We start from the raw sequence: 25,437 nt of genomic DNA, 5'->3' as shown, positions 1-25,437 counted from the left end.
TGATCAGTCCCTCCGGACCCATGATTGTTAACTGTCCCAAAACATGTTTTGTGAAGAGACAACCATATGATCGCCTCCCGTGCACTGCACTCTATTTTGCCTTATAAGACACGATTAATCGGCAATCAATCCCACGTACAATGTCAGCTTATTGATTATGCCCATCGTAATTTGTTTTTTATCACTTGTCAAAAATATATCAGGTTCGTACCATCCTAACCCTTAAACTACCAGATTTGCAGGAAACTTGGTGGTGAAAGATGAAACCATTACAATTTTGATGCAATTCCAAGTTCAAATTTATAATTTGTGACCATGAAAACGCTTTAAATAACACAGGACATTGGTCTAAGGTCTGCTAAAGGCCATTCTGTCCACATGTACAGTCCCCGTTCCCCCGATTGTCTTTTCCACAGATTACTTTCTTTTGGGCTTCTCATTGGCTACAATAGTTGGGTTAGAGCAGTGGTTCTCAATTATTTTCTGTCATGCGCTCGCTGGGGGACAGAAACATTTTCAGGCCCTCGCCTTGATTTGAAATACTATTGAGAAACTGATAATATCTATTTCTGTCTGTACTGTACAGATTGAACTTGATACTGAAACCAGGAAAATGGCATAAAATGGAGAGCTGTGAAGCATACAGGTTTGTAAGCTGAACATCGCACTATTGCTATCGTTAAATCTGACACTAGCAATTTAGAGGAAAGCAGTGTGAACATTTAACTCTTGTTACCTTTGTAGTCATGAGCTGCAAAATATTCCTGAGAACGCTTTCTCCTCTTGAGTGAAAATGTTTTCCTTTATCTATCGCAACCACTTGACCCAGTGCTTACAGTAGTTTATCTTTCAAAAGGGAAACTCTGCAGTTTCCGAGAGTCCCCGAGTGTTTTTGTGGCATTTTAAATGCAATCTATTGTGGGTTTTTGTGCATACCAGATAAAGACAAAGCAGTAACTTTCTTTAATTTTTTTTTTTTTACATTATTGCACAGCAGTAAAAGTAATGAGGTTGTTGCTAGCATCCTCCTTGTCATGGTGATGTATCCAAACCTACCAAGATGTACTCATTTTTTGTACACTGCACGTATTTTGACGCTTGAATATGCTTGTACTCTTATGCTTGTGCTCTCCGCTACTCTCCAGGTGCACATTTTGTTGCATTTTACCAGTTTCAGTTTTGCATAGCACAACACGAACCTCCAAAAAAAAATCTCGAGCTGCGGCGACATAGACTGTCAAAGCTGTGATTTGTCGGATTGTAGCGCATTATTTCTTGTCTGTATATGACAGACAGCTCACCGCCGCAAACACCTTCTCCCCCCAATTTTACATATACATTTGCAATAAAAATCACTGTTGTGATGCATTGATTAGGTCCAGCTGCAATAACACTCCCCTTCTCTCTGAAACTACCGTTCGCTCTTTACTGGATGAAGGAAGCCAAAAAGATAAATAGTCGACAAGGTGAGAATGCTAACAGTTGATGTTACGTCCCACACTCAATCTTGACAATCAATCTCAAATCCTGAGCTATAACAGCAGGGGTGTTAAAAATGTGGCCCTGGGGCCGTCTGCGGTCTTCGTTTGGTGAAACTCAGGGGTTTTTTTTCAGGGTTGGCAGGTGGACTTTATTTTTTTTTATGGACTTTTTACCGGGGTCAAAAATGTACAGCTATGTTCCCAAGCTATAGGATACAATCCTAGAGTTCTTTATTCAGTCAAATACAAAGGTGGGCCATTGTTTTTGTCGTCTAGTGCATTTGTCATATCCTTTCATCACTGTTTCCACCAAGCAGTACAGTTCGGTTAAGTTTGCCAACGACGGCATAAAGGAGACTGATTGATTGATTGATTGATAATGGTCTACAGCTAATCAGGAAGCAGAGCACAATGGGGGGGTTGTCCCTTACCCAAAAAGAACTGTTGTGGCCCTATATTTGGCTGGCTATTGCCTGCTGTGGGTTCCTAATTGCTCATACAGGCACTAAACACACTGACTAGGTGGAGCTGCACATATCTTCAACATGACAACACCCTCTACTGGTAGCAGTCGTAAATACAATAACAGACATACCACAGAGCACCAATAGATCGCTCTAATACACTACAAGGACGCATAAGTCAATGCTGTCATGCTGTTAAAAAAATGTCTAAATTCAAAATTGCACTTAAAAAAACAGCGAAACAGCGAATCCGTGAAAGGTGAACCGCGATGTAGCGACGGAACTCTGTATGCACATTTTGCAGTGTTTCCAATGTAAGGGTCCCAAAATATTTGACCCAGCTCCTGCCTACACACCCCACAGTAGAAATGCAAGGCTGATGAGGGCTGACCTGAGCCTAATTGCATCCAGGCAAACTCAACTGTACTCTTTGGTGGAAACGTGGCTATACTGGTACTATACTTTTGTATGAAGCCTCCACTTTTTTTATGCAGCAGCCCTGCAGTGTCATTTTGCTCCCCTGATGCACCTTCCATTAATCCTTCTTCAAAATAGCTTGAAGAATTGGTCCCCCCCATGCTATTAATCTTCTGTCTCCCTGTGTAGTGTGACACAACATAGATGTTCCTTTTAGTTCAGATCTCTTCAGAGTTTAACTGAGGCGAGCCAGTCTAGTTTTTGTATCTCAAACTTTTTCCCAGCAGCCTGGACTGTGGTCTAGCGCTGCTGAGCAGCTATTTGAAGATTGACGTGCTGTCCCTGACAGAAAATTACTGCATTTCTTGCTCCGCTAGACCGTGGCCCTCCTTGCTTTTACTGTGAGCTGCTCACAAAAACAGCAGTGGATGTCACTGTTGGTACTTAGGAGGCTTTGATCATTACACATGGACACACATACACACTTTTCCTCCTGCACATTTTCTCTGGCGTTCATTTGAGATGTAAAATGATGCAGGAAGCAGAGGCTCTGTGGGCGATGCGAAGGTAAATAAAATTATAGAAGCTGCGGAAATGGTGGGAACAGTGTGGGTGCCATCCAGTTCAGTATCGTCTCTGCACACAGTAATGAGCAATCTGCAAATGAGCTCTTAGGTTCTTTTCACCTTTTGTTTGTATGCACATTTATCTTGCTGTCTTAAAATCCTGAGTGGAAATGCCAGAAAGCAAGAGAGGTTCAGCAGTGCTTCCTACAGGGCAGCATGTGGTGGGGTCATGGGGGTAGATTACGTCATTGCCTAATTGGCATAATTGGCCATGACGCATGTGCATGTCATTTTTAGTCCCATTGTGAATGTGTTTATGAGGAGGGCTAACAGGTAGTGGTGAGTATAAATCACTGAAACGGGTGTATGGTGTTGGGGTTCTGGTCCGAGAACACCAAGTCATCAGATGTACTCATCACCTTTTAATTGTGGACTTTGAAGTGTACACACGGTGCAGTAAGTTAGCTAAACTTAATGCCCACATCTTACAGTATATGCATGTAAACTGAGTATTAACATAAACAATGGCAGCAAATATACTTGTCAATTAAACTGTAACCTTAAATCAGCATGTGCAGGTTAGGTTAAGTTAGTTAATTCGTTTAGCTGTCAGATGCTATTTCCTAAATAAACACAGCTGTCATTCCGACTATAATGATGTCAGAACATCACAATGAATGCTTCAGATACAGGACTCCAGACTTACTTTTTTTACGAGGAGCACAGTGGCCCCAATTTAAAATTTACGGAGCACAAGCGGAAGATTTAGGGGCGCACACTGAACTTGACTTGCAAAGTAAATATTCACATTACTCTCATTGTATGACTGATAAATGATTGAACAATAAATGGCAACTGTCTTCTCACCACCCTGTGTCTGTTCCTAGCTTCTGGAAGGCCCCTCTAGTGGCGTCATATACTGTACATTATAACTTCAATAACGCCCTCTTTTCACACATAAACCAATCACAGTGGCCATTCATCCCCGGCTCTCACACACATCAGCCTGCCTTCTTCTTCATTGGTGTTCATCGCCTTTTTCGTCGGTTGGCAAACTGCGCATTACTGTCAACTACTGGGCAGAAGTGTCGAGCAGAAGTTTGTCAGCAACAAAAAATATCCAATAATAATAAAACAAAATCGTCAGATTCATTGTGAAGCTGAGCGCTGTCTGCCGCGCTCCTGTAGCGTTCCCTCATGAAAGGAAAGGCAAACTTAGCTGGCTAGTTCGCTGCTGCCAGTGAGTGACAACCAGGCAAAGTGTGTAAACAAAGAAGCCAGAAACGTGAAACGGCAATGAGATTGAAAGGTGAGCGATCACACACGCAGGCATCGATAGGATTAGCCTGTGACAAGCTATCATCAATTGACTCCACAAATGACAGACTATTTCTCATTCTCATGGTAATAAGAGACAAAGTGCGTCCCTTGTCAACTCAATACGGGATGTGCACTTCTATCTGGTTGCACATGCACGAGTAGATGAAAAATTTACTCACAATGTTTCAAATTTTAGTCGTAATATATCGCTTAAAGCCTTAGTAAACTCATCTGCGTAACTGCAATAACTTTTCCGAATGCTATACACTAGTGTACTTCACTAAAGAAACGTAAAGGTAGATAGGTCACATCATCTACCTGCAGGAATTTTTAGCTGGGTAATCTTTTCTACTGTTGTTGTGCCTCTTTATTTTATTTTGATCATGTCTGATTGTGGTGTTGTTCAGAGGTGAGCGGTATCAGTGATGAGTCATACTGCCCCAAGGTACGAGGTAGGGACCAAAATGGAGTTGTTCCAGTTTTAGTATACCTCCTTTTGTTTTACATCCTAATGTGAATTATGAGTTATCATCTCTTGGCCTAGTTGTCCACAGTAGCTGTTGAACCGTTCCGTTCCACTGATTTTTGTTCCGTCTAGCCAGCGGTTGGAACCAGTGCACTGCCCTGTGATCTGCCCCCTGGCTTCATGGACTGACGCTAGCGGGATTAGGGCCACTGAGACAACTGAGTTGCAGATCATTATGTAAGCCACATCTGTCCTCTGTCCCCTATCCCCCAAAGCTAGCAGCAATGCGAAGGGATAATGTCCTGCTTTACAGAGAAGAAGCCAGGGGAAAGAGTGGCGGAAAGACATTGAAAGGATGATGTTGGGTTATCATGCAATGACAGAAAAGGTGACCAGCCAAGTACTTTTCATTCCTGAATGCTGCCATTGTTGTTGTTGCACAAAGCAGAATCCTACAGGACAGAATTACAGGGTCTGAGCAGATGTAAGGGCATATTTTAGGATAATCACTTAAACAAAGCATCCAGATTGTTACACTTACCACTCAACTGGTCCCAAAGTGTCATCTTATTGTCCGATAAACGCCTTTCAACGGCGATCATAAAAGCCGATCACCTGTGGCTAGCAGTATTGCAGCCTACAGTGATCCTTTTGTGCAGTGTAGTGTCTTGCCCTAACTAACGTCTTTGGCAGCGTCGTCCTCCCACTTTCTTTCAAAACAATAACAATCATGTCTGCCGTGTGGAACTTAACTGCCAACACACGCCACGAAAAACGATCTTGCGGGAGTAGCACGTTAAAAAGCTTTAATACGGCATTTGAAGAACAAACAGTTGGTGGAGTACGGTGAGTTTTCGAGGCTCACGGTGTGATCATCAGTCAAACGGCAGCTAACGCAGCTATGGGGCTAACGCGCGTATGTGTGTGACAGAAGGCTAAGCTTATAACGCCAGTAGCACTCATTATAAGTCAATTTAAACATGTATAATTAATCAATGTGATCGGTATTGGTATCGGCCAATCAGCTTTCCTAGTTATTAGTATCAACAGTTCTGGTTTTCTTATTACATTATGTCTTTTTGCTCTATTTTTTCACTTTTGCAGTGTTTTTGTTTATTTTAATTCTACACTATGCCACAGGCCCATAATAAAAACCAGCTGCAGTCCGCAAATGGCCTGCAGGCCGCACTTTGGTTTACGTATTTCATCAGGAAAGCAAAGTGAAATGACGGAAGAGGTCTCCAGGCTCTGTCTTCTTAGCACTATCGTGAGTCATGACTCCCACTCGTCAAAGGCTGGGCTGCACGCTTGTGGAGTTGTTCTGCACGCTTGCACACCTCGCCTTTCACAGCAGTGCTAATGCACACACCCCGGGCTTGTGGAGGTGCCCTGCATGTTTGGATCTCCGCTCCCGCAGAGAATACTTTTGCCTGTCGTGACCGCTTGTATTTGATGGCCGAGTAAATGCATGATGCAAGAAACACTTCCTGTTTTTCACTTTTCATTCGTACCTCTACTCGTTAAATATAGCCACAAAGTTGCTAAACTGGCAACAACGATCCCGGCTGCTATGTCCCACTATAATGTGTTTATGAGCAGATGAACAGGCAGCACCAAATTTATAGCCAAATTAATTAAAATAAATACAAAACAAGTAAATGTATGTATGTATGTAACACTGATAGTTGGGGGTCTAAAGACTTTAAAGGGATAGTTTAGATTTTTTGACATGAAGTTGTATGGCATCAGCAATGTGATGCATCAGCGGTGACTTTCCCTCCACTTCATCCCGTGAGCTGAGTTCTGGTTGGTTTTTGGTGTTTAAGAAAGTAGTTCCAGCTGGTTGGTGGGGTCACTTAACTAAAGCGCTTTGCTTCTCAACACAATATGCGTTCAAAAGAGTAACACGTTTGCATCACAAAACCGTTTTCCACGAAGACGTCACACCACACAATTGTTCTACGTTATTTTCTCTCCCTTCGTATCACTGCGCGCTGCCACTTGTCCATTGCTGTGTATGTGATCGGCAGTGTTTACATGCACGGATGACGGCCGCTGTGATGCGAGAGGGTTAAAGTGAGAGCTAGGCTTGAGTGGTATAGAGTGGTAAAAGAAAATACCTAAAAAAAAATGGTAGTTGTCTGGGCTGTAACAGCAAGAATGTGTCTGAATCGCCCTATATATTCCATCGCTTTCGTGTCACAGACGTTGCTATTAGGAAACTTTGGCTTCTTGCCAAATGTGGGAATCAAAGTGGCCAGGACGAAACAGCTTTGTGTGTGTAGTGCACACTTCAGCAAGGCGGATTACCTTCCTACACGCCCAAGACAGATGAAGAAACATGTTTGAAGAGTTTTACTGTAGATGCCTCCTATTACCACCTTGTTTACAAGCGAGCTATATTAGACTCGGAACAGGCTATCAAGAATCAGCTAGTAACATTGGGTGCAGCAAATCACCAAATGTCATATTACCAGTGAAGCCGCTACATAAACTAATATTATATGACGACTGTTATTATTATTATTATTATTATTATTATTATTATTATAGTCAGCCAGGTGAAAGTGACATCGTCTCCACCTTTTTAAAGAGTATGCTTCCAGTCACACTATATATGTTAGCCGTATGTGACTTTCTAAAAAAAACACTGACATAGATGTCCAGTGTCATTTGAAAATCCATCAAAATAACACGGAAAAAAGTGAATGTAGGTATAGTTACTCGCAGCTACAGCTGTGGGTACAGCTTCAGCACTTCTCTGTCCCTCCTCTCTGCCGATGCCTGTTCCAACTCCATCTGACGAAGTTCAGCATCTGTGTATTCCAGTTGATAAAGGTAGCCCTTTGGCCTTGTGCTAAAAGGAAAGTCGCCATCACTTGTTCCGTAGCCAGGCGTGTTTACTTTCACTATCCCAGCAGTAAACACTGTGAAACAAGTGATGCAAAGATGTGCAACACTTGACAGCTGGCGGCAGCGCGCATTGATACGAAGGGAGAGAAAATAACACAGCGATTATGAGGTCTGACTTTTTCGGGATTTTGTGATGCAAATGTATACTCTCTTATAGTTTTGAGAAGCAAAACTCTTTAGTTAAGTGAACCCACCAACTAGCCGGACTTACTTTCTTAGGTATGTTGTCATACAACTTCATGTGAAAAAAAACGTGTCCCGAAAAAGAGGGGTCATCTAATATTCAGAGTCTTATATTTGGCAAAATTTGGCCATATTCTATACTGCATATATTTCTGTACCCACAAAGTACAGTATGATTAAGCTTTGTTTGTGCCCAGGCAGAATCCCTAGCTTGTTATTGGCATTGATGGCTGCTAAGGTAAACATTGACTCACTGTTTTCTCCAGGATGCACACTACTACAAGGGGAGTAACATGAAAGTCTCCAAACAGCCCTTTTCACTAGAATGAAGTAGAAATTTTCTGCCGGCAGAAAGCGGGGAAAGTAGCCATCTGTCATGGCCTTTGTCCAGTATCTCTGGTCACAGTGGAGCTGTGGATAATGACTTGTGTCAGGAGATGAGAGGCTGTGAGGCAGCCCTGCAGGGGTGCGCTTCCAGGGAGGTCTGGAGGATGCCTCAATCTCTGCTTGGCCAACCTCAACGTGTACAGCAAAAGAGCCGTGGAAGTGGAATCCCATGGGGTGCCGGTGGGAGCTTTGGAATAGATCCACTGACAAAACTCCCCAACTGGCTTTTTCTAAAACTACGTGTTTCTCTCATAAAGAAAAGGGAAACTCGCACTGCAGTCAATGCCTGAAGTTGTTTTCTTAACTCTTTTGAATGTTTTATTCATGAAGGCTTTTTTTCCCTTTGGCCTTCACCTCAGATTTTGTGCTGCTTGTATTCGCTGTGCTCCCACTCATTTGACTGATCATTTATCCAGCACTCATTTGCTTTACACTTGCAGTAATGAATCCTCTTGGAAAAGTGTAGTTTGCCTCAATGGGGGGGGAGGTTAATGAAGTAATGAACTACTTTTTTTTTCTGAAAATGATCCTCCTGTAGGTCATACAGATAAACAAAAAACACGTTTCCCATGATGCTTAGTGTGCAACTTCAGGCAGTACTGACATGGACGAGTGAAGTGGAAGCTAATATGACGTTTTGAAGTCTTGTGCAGCGATCTTTGACGCATTTTAAGTAAGTTTGATTAAGTGTAGAATTACTCAATGACACAATGCACATTGCACTCACTCATTATCTAACTAAGTCTCTGTCAACTATTAAATACCTTATCAGTTATTATCTAATTATTATTACTATACTATACTTTACAGCAGGGGTCACCAACGTTTTTTCTTGCGAGAGCTACTTTTTGAAAATGAAAATGGCCACGAGCTACTCATTTTTGTAGAAATGATTTTCATACCTTATTTCAACCCAAACAAATAAAATATGCTTGTTTTACCAAAACATTAACAAAATGCTGGTATCCACAACTCACATATGTTTCAGAATACGTTTCTTTCTAGTGTTCTCACATTATTGACTGAAAACCTGAATGAAAAGCAGGCCTGCGGGCACCTCATGTGGTGCTGTGGTGCTTTGTGGGCTGGCTCTTGGGGGGCTGGTCTTGGTTCTGCCCGCCCCTGTGGGCCCGGTGGCTTTCTGGTGGTGGGTGCTCGGCCTGACTGTGTGGGGATGAGCTTGCTGGGTGGTTGGAGGCAGTCCCTCTCCTTTCATGCACTCTCAGTGACAATTACACGTTAACACATTTGCACACATTTATATACATGAAGACATGCACACATACAGAGATACCTGTACACGTACATACGTACTTCCCCACATAACTCACTGAGTTAACCAGGGTGTTATTATGTTGTTGGTTTTATTACAGTGACGGTGATGTCGGCAATGTGACTATAGTTTTTACAATTGTGTGCATTACAGTTAGTGTCATTCTGATCACTATCATAGTTAATAACTTCATTAATACTGTTTTAATCTGTTGTAATCTGTTTTCTTTTCTCTTCTTCTCTATCCCCTCCTGTTCCGGTCCGGCCGCTCCAAATTTGCGCAACAACAAAACATCAAAGTCAAATAAATTCTGTATAACGGGGAAGTGTTTATCTCACATTTAGATCAACAATACTATCAGCCCTAATGGCTGGACAGGGGGAAAAAATAGTGGGTGTGGCTTACATACCGATGTGCTCGGTAGTCCACAAATGACGGTATTCAAAGTTGTATAATCAGTAGACAAACGGTCACTGACATATGGGCTGTTAGTTGCTGGGTTCCGCCCATGCTGCTGCAACGCATTTTAATGTGCATGTCAGTGCCCATTACTTGAGCAATTTCAAGTCAATCCGATGTACGGGGGTCACATGCACTTCCTGTGCTGTATCTGAGAGAAAAATATGAGTGCAGGCAACAGGGTGGTAGGTGTGTACGTGTTGACAAATATTAAGCCTTTTGTGTGCAGCGCTTCACGAGTACAATGAATGTACTCGTAATGTAGGTGTGGTTTACCTTCGTTTAGCTCATGAAACAACAGCTTCAGGGAGGTTTGGCCATCTGTCAACTTACCCGACTTCATGGTCAAAGACTAGACTTCATCCTTTCGGGGGTGAAGGTTGCCTGCCGTGGTGGCCTATTTTTAGACAAAGCAGGTTGGTGGCTTTGGTTTCTGCATGACGAGCCAAGACAAGGAGAGCAAATGGGCTTGTCTGTGAAGTGTTTGAGGAAGAGAGAGAAAGGGTGGAGGACAACGAACAGGCCGAGCTGGAACAGCAACAATAGATAATTGCATCTCTGCGGGTTTGCGTTGCAACTAGAGGGCTTCCTTTGCTCACCTGAAGCGTCTGTCAGTGCTGAGCAGGAGGTCCGGGAAACAGAAAGGTGAGGTAATGACCTTGACACGGTTGTCCTCGTTTAGTTTACAATGTCAGAGCTGCATTTCTTGTCTTTGAGCTCTTCCAGTTTATCTGCTGCTAAGTTTGACAAATTCCACAGTATTACGCATCATCTTCTTTCTCCCCACCAAGTTTCAGTATTTAATTTTAGAAATTTACAAGGCTGTAGGCTCAGGGCAAAAATGTTCTCATAATGAATGCATGAGGCTGTATGAATGCAGGCGAGAATATGAATTTTTATCGTGCAGAAAGAAACAAATGCATTTCTCTTTTTCACCAGGTGATCATTCATTCATGGAAGACAGTGGTATTTCCAGAGCGTCCAACCTTGAAATATGAACGTCTACTCTGAGAACTTTTTGGGCAGTCTGACCACGCCTGGTACAACAAATTGTGGAATTTGAAATGAGAGGATATATGCAGTTTTTTGCATATTTTTTGTTGTTCTACAAGTTTACCCCAAGAATGAATGAATGTTTCTTTGCCATGGTGCTGTTGTATCACTGAATAATGTCGCTTACAACATCTGTTGATGGTCTAAAACCTCTGGCGGTGGCGGCTGTGGGGACGGCACCAATCCTGCCCTACGCGAATGAATAGCAAACATAATCTGCTGTCGGGCGGATTACCCGGCCACCACAGCAGCATAGAAATGAGGTTCGAGGCAGCCATCGTTTCGGAGAAGCTTTTCCTAATCCTTAAATCCCCCCACAGAGGTCACCAGGAGGAAACTGGATGACCACTCACCGATTTTGACTGTGGTTGCGTTATCCCAATACAGATGTTGTCGGCATCTCCAGGATGATGTTTTTGCCTGATGAATTTGATTACAAAGGACACAAATTAAGTTTAAAACCAGAAATGTAAATGTATATTTTTTGCAGAATCGCTAAGATGTAATATTTTACACTGCATTCCAAACTATGTCACTAATTTGCCGTAACACGTATTTTTTGATACACATTGCAGTACATGAATATACATTAGGGGTGGAACGGTACAGTTTTTAAGGTCACGGTTCGGTGCAGTCGGAACAAAATGCAAAAAATAATACTCCTTAGCTTTTGTGTCTAATAATTTTTAAAAAGAAACATAAATAAACTGCAATCTGCTGCCAGGCAGTTCTCCAATAAATGCTCAAATTCTCAAATAAAAAATACTTACGTTTACATTAAAGATGCTAAAACCAATGTAACCATGCAACCATGTGCTCTCACAGCCCAAATGGCTTCCTCATTGGTCTGGTCCACAGCAATCTACCAAACTGACTAAGAATCAGCTTTCCAATTCTTGCTTGATCCTCAAAACAACGGATTATCCTTGTAATAGTGAACAAATCTTATCTTGTTGTTTTCTATTGCCAATTCCATCTTCGACTTTGGTCACATTTCACCTGACTGGGATGCACACAAACAATTGTGCCAATCTCTGTGCAAACACTGATTGACACCTGGCCTTTTGTCATCAGTTAAATGGCCACACTAAAAGGCTGCATTAAATTTAATGAGGAAGGGTCACTCTGCCAGGTGACACCCGCTGGATTGCTCTCAGCTCGTCACTTCCTCTCCTTCTACTCTAAATTTGTAGGTCTGATTTTTGCTTGTCGCGTACAAGACGGCGCGTGTGCAGGCAGCCCGAGTGTGTCATGTCCCTCTAACGTCCTACTGGGCGCTTTGTGCCGCTCCTTGAATATTAATAGAGCGTAGATGGGCTCTGAGTAGAGCGATTTGATGGCAGCGTGGAGGTCTTGATGATGGTGATTAGAAGAGTCGAGGAAGGCGAGACGGCAGTATGTAATAAGACACTTTGTTTTCTTCTGCCTCATCAGTGGTGGATCATGGGGCTGTGAATGAACAATCTGATGAGCTGGCTGATATGGAAACACGTCATTTCTGTGGTATGCTAGCCTGGGGTCACAATATTGTGTACGAAAATATGTCCAAATGTTAACTAGTGGAACAGTGATATTGTTTTGGCATATTTACCAGGGCTTTCGACTAACCTTCCTTTGAAATCATTGCAAAATAGAGTATTTTTCATTGCAAAACATACAGTCGCATGTACACCATATTTGTCCATTATATTGTGGAAAGACCTACCTTTTTTTTTTCTTGTACTGCATATTCCTTTTCGTTCAAAAGACAGCTACGTTTTTATTTGAGCTGACCTGTTATTGAAAACTGACTGTATTCTAGAAGACCTTTTATGGAACATATAGATTTACATTTGGGGTGACACAAGATCTCACGATCTGTTCAAGAAATGTCTCGTGGGCACCAGGCCTGGGACGAGAATAAATTAATCACACAATAAATGAAAATTAACTTGATCATTTTGCCAGGCTCAATATATTGCCATGTGCATAAGTGTCTCTTTTTCCACTTTTTTGCACTGGTTTCAGCACCTTGGTGCATTTGTTCCATAAAACAATGGCACGAACGGAGTGAGGCCTTTTGTCAGTCATACAGTCGCTTTGTCTGGGTGGGTGGAGGCAGGGCCGGTCGTGTGCACACAGGTAATGTAGTAGAAATTAAATGAGTAGATTGCAATATATTGTCATGGTTTTTAAAAATATATTTTCATTGTACTTTTCTTGAAAGTAATGTTAAAATCTTGTCATGTCTCGTTCTCGTAGACCCAATGTCGTGTATCATCTCGTGAACTGACACCCTAATATACATTTTCATAAACAACTGGAATGCCCGGTGTGAAATATTTTGGCCATCTGCAGTTCTGCATTTCTAGTTAGTCGACGATCCCAGGACAAGAGCAAAGTTAGCTAATTTTGACATAGGACAGGTTTTATCTTAGTGTTCTGCAAACAAGCTAACGGTAAAAATGTGCAGAACATTAGTGTTGCATGGATTGGAATCATCTTTAAGCTGAATGAAATATTCAAAGGCATCGCTAGCTGCGCCCTTTCTGATGACAAATGTTATTTTATGTCTTTGCGCTAACGTGATTTAGTTGGAATATGTGTAAACTTTTATTTCGACAAAATATCGGCATTACAATGTATATTTAAGGAAAACTGCACTTTTTTTGGAATTTTGCCCATAATCCACAATCCTATTTCCTATTTCGACTATAAAGCCCTAAAATACTTGAAAAAGCTTAATTTAGGCAAAAAAGTTTGCGTGAATATGCATATTTTTAAACTAATAGACGATATTAAACCACGAAGCAACAAATTAATAAATGTATTTTTGAAAAACCGTGACAGAGTGAAGCAGTTAAGTTTGGACCGTGAAACACACAACATATATAAATGACTGCTAAGATAAAAATGGTATTTTCATTTCTGTTACATCACCTGTCTAATTAATACATAGCCCAAAAAAACTGTATTAAAGTACGTTATCAAATTCAATAACATTTCAAAATCTTCATAAGCAAAACACCTTTTCCTCCTCAGTTACAGTGACTTTCTTTTCCAAATTATTGTGCAGTTGCTAAATGGTCATTTGTCAAATTCTGCATTAATACCGTATTGTGAGTTACTCTGTGATTCCCACTCCGAGTTTGCGTTTTCAAAGGAAAAACGTCCTCCTTCGTTATGAAAGCGGCGCGTGCTGTGATTTTAAGGCTTTTCCGAGCGCGCCCATATCCCCCCATCTGTTCTTCAACATGATTCAGACTTTTTCCGACTCATCCTCTTTTACTGTCCGTCTCGATTACGTCCTTTGCCTCTGAGCGCCCACCCACGCTCGCTCCAAACACGTGTGCACATTACCTAAAAAACTTTCTTCTCCTTGCCGTGTGTTTCAAGGTCTTGTCGAGCGGCTACAAAAGCCCCAGAGGAACATCACGGGCGACGTGCGCTGAAATTTTAATCAGGGGAAAATGGGGCAGCACATTCTAGCATCTTTTTTAGTATAAATTTTCACAGATGGACTCTTTTTGCTTGTCTGGTCCTCGTGTGACTCACAGAATGCATCCACCCTTGACAGAGTGGAGGAGAGTGGAGAGGAGGTAAAACAGGACGGGGATGCTTGGTTTCTTCGTCGTAGCGTTGGGGGGCTGTGAGAGAATGGTGAATAATGGCCTGCACGCTCATCTGCCTCACACAAACTGCCTGACATTGAGTCGCAATTCAGGCTTTTCTGTGTCAGAGTGACCCAGACCCGGATGGGTACAAAGAGAAGTGCTTGATTAGAGCAACTGTGGGGCGTTTTGTTGGCTGCGAACTTCCTGGAACTGGTTTTCAAATTTGACTCTTCTAATGATGATGTCGGTATCAACGTTTGAGCGTTGTGGTGTGTTGCGAGAAACTGGTATCGATGTAATATGTGTGAGTATTGCTTTGATCTTTACATTAGCAGCAAAATGCAACTAAAATCTCTGTCATTTTCTCTGTATTAGCATTATTAGCATTAGCATAAATAGCTCAAAGAACAAGTAGTACACATGTTTAGAGATGGTTATTAACAAAATGTCCCTGATTTCTAATGGAGAAAATTAACAATCAATTGTTGCAGGATCACCCCCCCTCCCCAGGCTACAATTAATTGAACTTTTGCGTAATCTCGTTCTCTGATTGTTCTGAACTCCAGTTTCCATGCCAGTATTATATTGAGTAGATTGATTTCATTAAAAATGGACTGTTATGTGATTACTGCCATTACTCACACACAAGCAGGTTGATACTGAAAAGGCAACTAAAATCCCTGCATTTTTTATGTATTATATAAAATATAATAAAATTATATATATATATATATATATATATATATATATATACACACACACACACACATGTGTGGTGTCTAATCCAAAAGATATACAGTATGACAACATAATAGACATTTTTTTTTTTAAATGTAACGTGATGTAGTGTAAAAAAAATGTATAATTTGAAGTCTCACTGACAATTACTACTGTAGAGCACACACTCACACACAGTTTTGTTATTTAGTGTCATATTACCGTGAACCAGGAGACGGGTTAATAATTCATGCCAATTCATGCCACGTTAGTCGTGCCATGTGTATTTAAAGCACCGGGCTAATTGCCACTTCACGTTGAACTAATTATTTCCGCCTTGTGCTATGATCCTGTAATTCATGCTACAGCGTAAGTGAAAGTCCCTTAGCATGTAGAATGACTAAGTGGATGAACAAATAAAAGCTGCCGTCTCTGCCTTTTTTCTTTTTGCATGTTGAGTGGCAGCTTCTTCTCATGATGTGTGCTGCTATGTACTGTATACAAGGCCTCCGCTGATTTGTGTGTCGCGGCAATTGATATTCACCTCACTAGGTCGCCAAGCGTAAAATAGAAGAGTACACTTTGTGTGGGGAAGCTCTCGGCGGAGCAGCGAAAGGCTGCTGCTTGGGAGAAATGTCTTCACTGTCACAGATATTGTCATGAAAGAAAAGCCTGGAGTCCAAAAGAAACCTGAGTTTATCTCAGGTTTCTGGATGGATGGTTCAACCTTGCACTCAAAACAATATCTTTCGCCATTAAAATGTGTTTTCCCCCAAAAATGTAGGATTAGGGTGTACTTTTTTTCATTCAAAACTACATAGTTTTGTTCAGAAAACGAATGGATTACAATTCATTTTCTTACATAAGTTGACTCAATTCTTGCAAGGCTAATTTCTATAAACATTTCTATAATACTTTTAAAGACTATCATGTATTTTGATAGTTTGATTGCATGCAAATATTGACCAAAATGATACGAAAACTTGGTTGTTTTTCAGCATGCAAAAAAAAGCCTGTATTGGTTGCAAAAAATAATAAATTCTATGACAGAAGTGTTGCATTCAAATGTTATTTTTTTTTGCCATCAAACAACAAATTAATAGCTATGATTTGGCTGAATGCATGTAATGTCTTCATTAGTTTTTGTACAAAATCGTACAAAATTCTTGTGAGGGTGCATGTCCTCACTCACCACTTTGTGGTTCGAATTTCGCGGCTTCACTTTATCACAGTTTTTCAAAAATATATTAGTTAATAAATCATGCTGTTTAGGAACAGGATGATTTTTTGTATATTTTTTTAATATACAGCCTATTATTAGGGGAAAAAAATATGCATATTTAAGCAAACTATTGTATTTTTTGCCTACATTAAGCGTTTTCAAGCATAAAAATGGCTAAATGAACTAAAATACAACCATAAGACATTCAGAATACGCATTCAAACACACAAACACCACACTTGATCGCGGTAACAACAGGCTTTTATTGAAGGTTTGAATTACACCCGGCACAATAATCTCTCATAAAAAATCCCTAAGAAAAACGAGTATCGTTGCGGGCGTAACCCACGTCAAGGTAAAACTCAACTCCGAACGCCCGACGCCACTCAGCTCCCTTAGGGAACACATTTATAGTAAGACACATAAGCACGAGTCATATTTATGTGTTAAATGGCTTATTTAGTCTTGATTATGTAAACTATATTGGGTAATATAAGTGTAAAGGTGACTATAGGGGTGTTGGTTCATGTCTAGAGGGCTCTATAAAGTTGAAAAACGTATTTAGAAGGTCATAGACCAGTTTTCTGTACCCTAACGATGAAAGTGTTTAATTTATGAGTAAGAAATCCTACTAAATTCACTTATCACGGTCATGTCTGGAACCAATTAACCGCAATAAATGAGGAATTACAGTTTTGTTGTAAATGATGGAGAATGTCAATTGTAAGGAATTGATTTTGGATTAATCACATCTTGAAGCTACAACTCTACTCTGTGTGGATTTAGTTTGTTGACATGCAAAATTGGCATTTTATGAAGTTTTAGGCGTTATCATCAGGAGCCTGCATATGCAAAACCGAAACATTCTTCGAAAAATGTTGGGAGAAATAAACGCCCGACATGTTGCTTAATACACATTCAACATACATAGTTTCTCTACAAATTTTTGAGCAAAAACGTACAAAATTCTTGCGATGCGAGAGCTTGAAGACCCCCATTGGTTAGTTAGCTTGTTAGCAGGATTACACAAAAACTTGCAGCACTGATTCCGATGAAACTTTGTGGATGGATGGTACATTTGCATGATATGTTTATATATTATTAAGCACCCAAGGTAGTTGGGTACACAAAGTATACAAAGTTATTTGTTCCACGGAATTAATGTTGTGTTGTTACATGCAGGGGTGTCCCGATACAACTTCTTCACTTCCAATGCGGTACCGATATTGCAGCCTTGAATATCGGACGATACCGAAATTGATCTGACATTAACACAAATCATCCATACTTTTGTTATTTATTTTGTACTGTGGAATGTTAGAAGCGGCTTGATCAAGTGATATTACTCAGAGTTAGTCCACAACAGTAGGTATGAGAAAACTGACCCACTTACTTTCTTTGTGCATGTGGGTGCAGTTTCATCCACAACGTAGTGGCAGCTGGGAATAATATGACGAGGTTTGAAGTGCTCAATCAAGCGTTTAAACCCAACATTACTCACCACACAACAATACAACAGGGGCTCGCTCTTTTCTGTTCTGCTAATGACTTTCTGCCGTCCCTTGGGAGTTTTCCGTGTGATGCCTCATATGCGCGATGAGGTTTGTTGTATTAAACTTTCCCAGTTTTGTGCCACCACTCGTGCCTGCATGTGCAAGTTCTGCACTCAGCTGCAACGTCTTTTTACTGCCACACCGCTGACATCACTCCTGCGCCGTTGTTGTGATCACATGGGCTCTATCCGGTCGCTGCTGGATAGTCGTGCTGGAATTGACTGCTTGTATCGGAGTGCCAATATCAGAGATTTGACATTTAGGCCGATATAGTCCAGTATTTCTTTTTTTGTTTGTTTGTTTTTTTTTTGCTCGATCTCAATATTGGATGGTAGCATCCCTGGTTACATGCTTATGTCTTTTTTTCTTTTCAGAGTTTGAATCGACTACGGAAAGACAATCAAGTTGGACAAGATGGCGTTTCAAGGAAAGACTGGCACGACTACGAAGCAATCAAAAGGGATGCCTCCAGATCGGGTTAGTCCCTTGTCAGCCATGGCTCATATATGTTTGCTTGTCTAATGTAATGTAAACATTGAATTGAATCCTGCAGCTCCTTACTGTATGTTGACTGACTGAAAACGGTTTGATTCAGGTAACGGTGAGCAGGGGAAACCATTCCCGCTCACGGACGCCGACCGGGTGGACCAGGCCTACAGGGAGAATGGCTTCAACATTTACGTGAGCGACAGGATCTCGCTGAATCGCTCCATCCCTGACATACGCCATCCAAAGTGAGTTGTAATGACATACGACAATGTGACATTAAGGAGCGGGGCAGGATGACACAAATGTTAGGAAGACTCGTAGGGCTGTCTTCGACTGAGGATGTTCATAGTTGAATCTGATTTGTTAGATTTTGTCCGTTGTTGACTAATCATCAAATGGCGATCCCTGCAAATAAACAGATCTCATTTGGGACTTTTTCCACCTCAAAAGAAAAAGGCTAAAACACTCAGATGAACAACTAAACATGGTAGGTGTGCAACAACACTACCTTTTTATATCAATAACAACAATTCAACAAAAGTGACACACGGTCACTTTTGGCAAGTGGGCATACTACACATCAGCAAAGTGCATATAAAATAAGAACAACGTGGCTTGAAAATGCCAAAGCTCTCAGTTAGCAGCCTAATTTATTGGATTAAAATCCACAGTCGGGATATAAAGTGAAGTTGGCATTACAGTCTTACCCATTTGAAATAAGTTGGTTGCGTGGTTTGTAAGACGCTGGTGACACAAGTTGCACTTCACTTTCTTGTGTCATCCTTAACCTTTTCAAAATACTTCCACACGTTGGATGATTTTTAGTAGCCGTTATGAGCCAATAAGTCCGTCGATGGTTTTCCTAGCATTCAACGCTGGCGCTCACCTCTGCTCTTTTGGATTGGGCCACAGAAGCGGGTGATTTTGTGAATGTGTGGTAGGTATTGGTCTTCTGTTAAACACACGTCACTTTAATTGACAAATTAGGCTGATTTTGCATAAAAATAGGCCATTTATAACAAAAAAAGACATTCTACGTAAAATGAGTGCTCAGCAGCAGCCGTGGGCACCCCCATGTAGTCATGACCTTTTCATACAATTCAACGGTGTGATTGATAGTCGAATCAGACTCCCCCAAATCGAATCGTCAAATTGTCAGTTTTTCTCAGACATCCCTAAACACTACGGCGCTAACATTAGTCACATTTTAGCATCATGCTAGCTTGGCCTATTTGCCGAAGAATGACTTGATGATTAAATTTACAGCACCCACATCAGTAGCTGTGACAGGTAGGCGGCAGAGCTCCAGGCTTTATTTTAAACCATGACGTCATGGAAACCCGGAACTTCGAAAGCGACTGTTGGAGCGTTGCTTCTCTCAAACGTGAGGGAAATGATAGATTTTTCTCATGTGTCCTCATAAACAGGATCATATTACTGATAGAACGTCATTAAAGATCTATTTCGCACAAAAGGGGGCCGTTAAATGTAATACTCACCACACAGCACAGTCAAAGTAATGTCAATGCAGTCATTGTTGTTATTTTTGAAAAGTGGCACATCAGCAGGTTTTGTGGACCGTGCACCAAGATCCAGCCAAAAAACATTTGGTTTCAAATGTTTCTAGTAGTGCACGCAATAACCCTGGGACAAAATGGCAATTTTTCTACAACACAATAAATCCTGTGGGGTCAATATGAGCAGTTTCTTGTGAATGGATGTAGGCCACAGAGGACTGCAGGTTTAAACAGCAGCCAAGCCTGCAGCAAGCAGGTTATCTCAAAGATTGGCACTCCATCAAAAAAAAAGAAAAAAAAAAGAAAAGAATCTCCCAGCTCGTCTTCGGCGAGGTTGACAAGCAGCACACTGGCGCAGAGATGTTTTTAGGAATGTGGTGCGACACATGTTAGACGTCCTCCCATGGATCCATAGAGTCTCTTTTCATTCGATGCAACTAGGAATTGAGTTTAAAAAAAAAAAAAAGTATACTTTAAAAAGTATTTTGATGGATGGTTATGGTTATATGCTGGAGTAAAAAAAAAAAAGTATGTTTCCATGTGGTGTTTATTTGCACAATTGTTATTGATCTAATATTGTGAAAGAATTTCACAAAGAAGAAATGTTAATGCCAGTATTGTATAGCGCTTTGTTATTTGTAGTTGTTATTCCTACGTGGTCGATCACTCCCATGTCCCACAAGGGCCCTTTATGAACAACTGTCCCAACTGCGTTTTTACCAAGGACACGTCACACCACAGACTGTACGAAACTGTTTCTTCTTGACATTGTTTATTATCACTTACCATCAAATTGTTTATTAGCACTTACCATCAAAATTCTCATCCATGGAGAAAGTGTGAAGAAGTGTGACAGTACGGGAACAAGTTTTGTTCTGTTGATGGAGTGATGTTGTAAGGGAAAAGCTGAAGCTTTAAAGGACACCGTGCTGAAAATAAACATTTAAGCGTCACTATCTGTCCTGCAAAGAGTAGCGGACCTGCCCTGATTTTGTCACCGTTTAGCCTTCAGCGCTTTACCGCTTCTTCCTGACCTCAATGTGGGGAGCCACTTTCATTTTTTTTGCCCCCCAAGATCCTCCTCCTTTTTACTCCAGTAATCCTCCAAACACCTTTGCACCTTTGACTTTTTCCAAAACGTTTTTATTAGACCATTTGTTTGTCTAACCCAGGGGTACTTCCATTTTTTCAGCGTGTCCCAAATATGTACCTCCTACTATGAATATTGAGAAAAAATATAGATTTACAATATTTACAAATATGAGTATATATGTACGTTTATATCGGGGGTGCACGCACTTTATCAGCATGCAAGTTACAAGTTGACATGATCTATCTCTTCCTGAAATCAAACTGGTAAACTGTGAAACTACTATACTAAATACTAACTAGTATTTTACATTCCGTTTCAAAGTTTACAGGTAATCAAAGTATTTGATATCATTCAATAATTCACAATTCAATTCAATATGGCAATAAAGATACTGTAATTACACGTAATGACTATGTGTACGTAACCTCAGTACCGGTAGTATGTCAATCAAAATAGCGACGTAGCGTTCGCTAGACACACAGTTCATGTATTACGTCCAGTTAGCATTTGCTACCAAACATTACCGATATACAAGAAGTTAAAATGATTATGCAAAAGGCAATGAAGCCGAAGTCAAGGCAACATATTAAAAAGGTTTTGGCAATGGGCACATTTTCCAGTTAATCAAGAAATAATAGTTGAAGAAACGGAAGTGTAAAAAACACATATTTCTATAGTGGAGTTCAGGACGCAAAACAAAAAAACATCAAACAATTCACTTTTTTTTTCTACATAACTAGCTGCTACAAGTGAACAGATAAAACTAACCTCAGTTCTGAGAGACGAGGGGTAGTATTAAATAAGCTCTACTCCTTTTCGGACATGTGGAATTGTGCAGGTGTAATCATGCGATATTTACTTCCGCCAAGGAGGTTATGTTTTTACTGACGTTTATCTGTTTGTTTGTTTGTGTGTGTTCAAAATAACATGAAAAGAATTCTGAATGGAGTTGGATGGAATTTTCAGGAATTGTCAGAAATTAGATTCAGAAGAACTGATTAAATTTGGGGGGTTAACTGGGTCACCATCTGGATCCAGGACTTTTTTAAGAGGATTCTTTAACATTGCAAGATAGGACCATTTTTGGCGTTTGTACAGTACATATAACTCCACAAAAAATGGTTAGAGCACTTGGGGAAAAAAATACAGGACAAGTTTCCAACAGGTTCTACAAAATAGCAAAGACTGATCCAGATAATGGAATAATTCCGGTTACTTTGATCCAGAATATTAAAAATAGGGGACCTTTTGGAATTTTCATCATCTTTCATCTTATAAGAAGCATAAGTCATAATGTAAGATAAAATACGTATATGTCATAAATCTATGATACGTTGTGTTTGGAGATAAAGGTTTGAATTTTATGAACACATTTTTTTCCAAAGAAAAACCGAACAAAAACTGAAGGATTCCTGCATCTTATTTGCATTTACATGCATCTTTCTGTAGTTGTAAACAAAAGCTGTATGCTGAGAAGCTGCCCAACACCAGCATCATCATCCCCTTCCATAACGAGGGCTGGTCGTCTCTGCTGAGGACCGTCCACAGCGTCCTCAACCGCTCTCCTCCGCAGCTCATCGCCGAGGTCATCCTGGTGGACGACTTCAGCGACAAAGGTACGTCTGACACAAAGGTACAGAAGCCATCAGAATGATATCTGCTTTTTGCTGCTTCTGTTTCCACCCACAACAACTTGGAATCCTATCTTGCAATGTTTATACTGGAATATGAATGTGTTTTCAACAGATATCAGCTTGCCCTCTCTTCACTCTCCGCCCTCCCGCTACCTTCCTCAGTCGCTCTCGCCTACGCTCGCCTCCTTGCTTTGCACAAGCGACTCAGCCAAGCAGAACACTGACTCACACAAGAACATGCAAACACCCGAAACTCTCTTTCTGTCACCCAGAAGGACCTGGAAGGAATTGTGTATTAACTGTCTGACTATTAATGTTATCAGTACCAACAATGGTTCCGTCAAAGAGCCCACAGTCTATGTGCAACATGATTTATTACGGTGTTTTAGGCGTAGTCTGAAAAAAAAAAAAAGTAATATTACCAGGATAAAGTTAGAATATTACAAGAATAAGGTCGGGATGTTACGAAAAAATTGGGGGGAAAAAAAGCCAGTGTAAAAGCCGCTTTACTCTTCACTTGCACCACTCTGTGTGTGCACTTGCCAGCAGCCCCGCCTCCACCCACTGGGACAAAGAGACTGAATGACTGGCAGGAGGGTTCAATTATACGAGTACATGCCCTAATATTACGAGAAATAAGATGTAACTTTACGAGAATTTATGTTGCTTTATTAAGAGAAAAAAACGAGGGAAAGGCTTCTTGAGACGTCATCTGTACTTCTGTGAAGAAGGTGTTGGACGTTTCGCTCCTCCTCCAAACAGCTTCGTCAGCGAACTAACTAAGAGAAAAAAACGTTTTTTTTTTTATTTTATTTTTATGTGTGTGTGTTTTTTATATCTAGACTATGTTGAAAATAATCCTCACAGTCCCTTTTTAGTCAATGTTTCCTCCCTTCTATCTTGCCCCATTTAGGCCATCATATGCGTCGGCTGTGTAGTAGTCAGCCCATCTTTTCCCGGGCTGACGCGGCCAAAGCTCCTAAATCTGAGCTCCTGATCCATCAAGAGTCAAGTTATTACTGCGACCGCTGGCTGCCATGTTGCAGCTCTTACGGCTAATCTCTTGCCTCCGCTCACTGCTACTACTTTACTGGAAGCTTTTGAGGTTCTAGCAATAAATCAAGGAAGAGTGTACTCTTTTTTTTTTTTTTTTTTTTTTATTATTATTACTCACCCTGTAATCCAACAAACATAAAAGAAAAGATCATAAAAGAGATTATTATTTTAAAAGTCACACTCAAGGTAAATGTGAAGCTGTCCTTGAACTATTTGGAAAAGAGGCATGACTGTGGGCTGTTTTGAAAGCTACGAAGATTTTGAAGATTTTTTTTTTTTTATCCCCCAAAGACCGAATAGTTTGAATACAATGATTGGTATTTTTTTTCCGCACGCAAGTTACTTGGCCCGTGTGACACAGCAGACTGGGTAAAGCGTTACCAACTGGTTGGAGTCAGATGTCACTCAAAAGTTTAAAGTTAGAGTTGCTTATGTAGCAAGAATTGTTTTGGTAGCACAAAGTTGCTGATACATTCTAACCGAATGTGGGATCAATAAAATGTGGGAAGTTTGCACATCTGACGGAAGTGAAAAACTGGTTGCCGAAGGAATGAAATGGAGCAGCAGCAGTGGAATTCTGCGTGAAACCAGTCAGACCTGCTAAGCCACCTCGCCCAGGTATGACAAGCGCCAACCTGGGAGAGGAAGGAGGAGGTCAGCTCACTCTTCATTAGGCTGTAATTGAATTTCCTGCAGCCCGTACAGGGAGCCTATTCACGCCTCGCTCTCCCTGCAGGGGGAACCTTGGCTTCAGCTTTCCAACCTCCCCCCGATCCTTTCAAGGTTAGCTCGGGCTAATGGGCAAGTCCTCTCCACAGATTCCTTGTCTCAGCATCTGTCATCTTACATGTCAGAGCAGCAGGGACAGGATGTAGAATCCCCGTTCAGGAGTGTTGATGAAAGGACTCGAGCTGTCCCAGTGGGAAAGTTGACCCAGAGACAATCCAGTCACGCTTGCCTTGGTAGTGTCAAAGGAAACACTATAGAGTCTATAGTCTATATAGAGTCCTGAGCCAAAACCATGCTTGTTGGGCAATGGTGGAGCAGATTCGCCATTGCAACAGTTAAGGTTACGCCACTGGAAATGACAAAACTAACGCTAAGATTAACAGTGTTGCTGTGTCTTGCAGTATTATACTTTAACGCAACATGACATTTTTTCGCTACCCTCAGAGGCTATTCACATGGAAATGTTTTCAGGTCAAAACGGCAAAGTATTTTATCATTTCAGCCTCTCATCCACACGGAAATGGCGTTCTGGGTGCCCTGAAACTGTGTTTTTTGAAAACGGCTTCCAGAGTGGGACAGTCTGAAAACGTCGGCTTGTCGTTTCTGCATAGACGATATCTGAATATTTCGAGTGTCATGACTCACCGTAGTCTACATTCTCCCAGTATTTTTTTGTCTTATACTTCCAAAATGACGCACATGTAATTCCACTTTGTTGGAAGTCTAGACGAGCCTTAGAAAGCAGAGGACGACGAACTTAAGCGTTCCTTCACACGTATGTGTGCCTTGTGTATTACATAGTTTTCACTCAGTGTTCCGTTCCCGTCTGGATGTAATCCTTTACTAATCCGG

The 25,437-nt window shown here is 41.0% G+C and overlaps 1 protein-coding gene across 4 annotated transcripts in view; it reads left to right on the top strand.

Moving 5' to 3' along the window:
• Positions 1-25,437, top strand: part of LOC129169335 (polypeptide N-acetylgalactosaminyltransferase 10-like) — a 96,368-nt gene that overhangs the window by 43,540 nt on the left and 27,391 nt on the right. For all 4 annotated transcript variants that reach the window (XM_054755684.1, XM_054755686.1, XM_054755685.1 and 1 more), the window contains 3 exons: positions 18,442-18,544; positions 18,663-18,801; positions 22,616-22,782. In XM_054755684.1, coding sequence (XP_054611659.1) covers positions 18,442-18,544; positions 18,663-18,801; positions 22,616-22,782 — 409 coding nt within the window. The remainder of the gene's footprint in view (positions 1-18,441; positions 18,545-18,662; positions 18,802-22,615; positions 22,783-25,437) is intronic.

Source organism: Dunckerocampus dactyliophorus, chromosome 16, assembly GCF_027744805.1.
Source record: "Dunckerocampus dactyliophorus isolate RoL2022-P2 chromosome 16, RoL_Ddac_1.1, whole genome shotgun sequence".
NCBI lineage: Eukaryota > Metazoa > Chordata > Actinopteri > Syngnathiformes > Syngnathidae > Dunckerocampus > Dunckerocampus dactyliophorus.
Note: the sequence above shows the minus strand (reverse complement) of the source record. Positions and strands in the feature narration are given on the sequence as shown.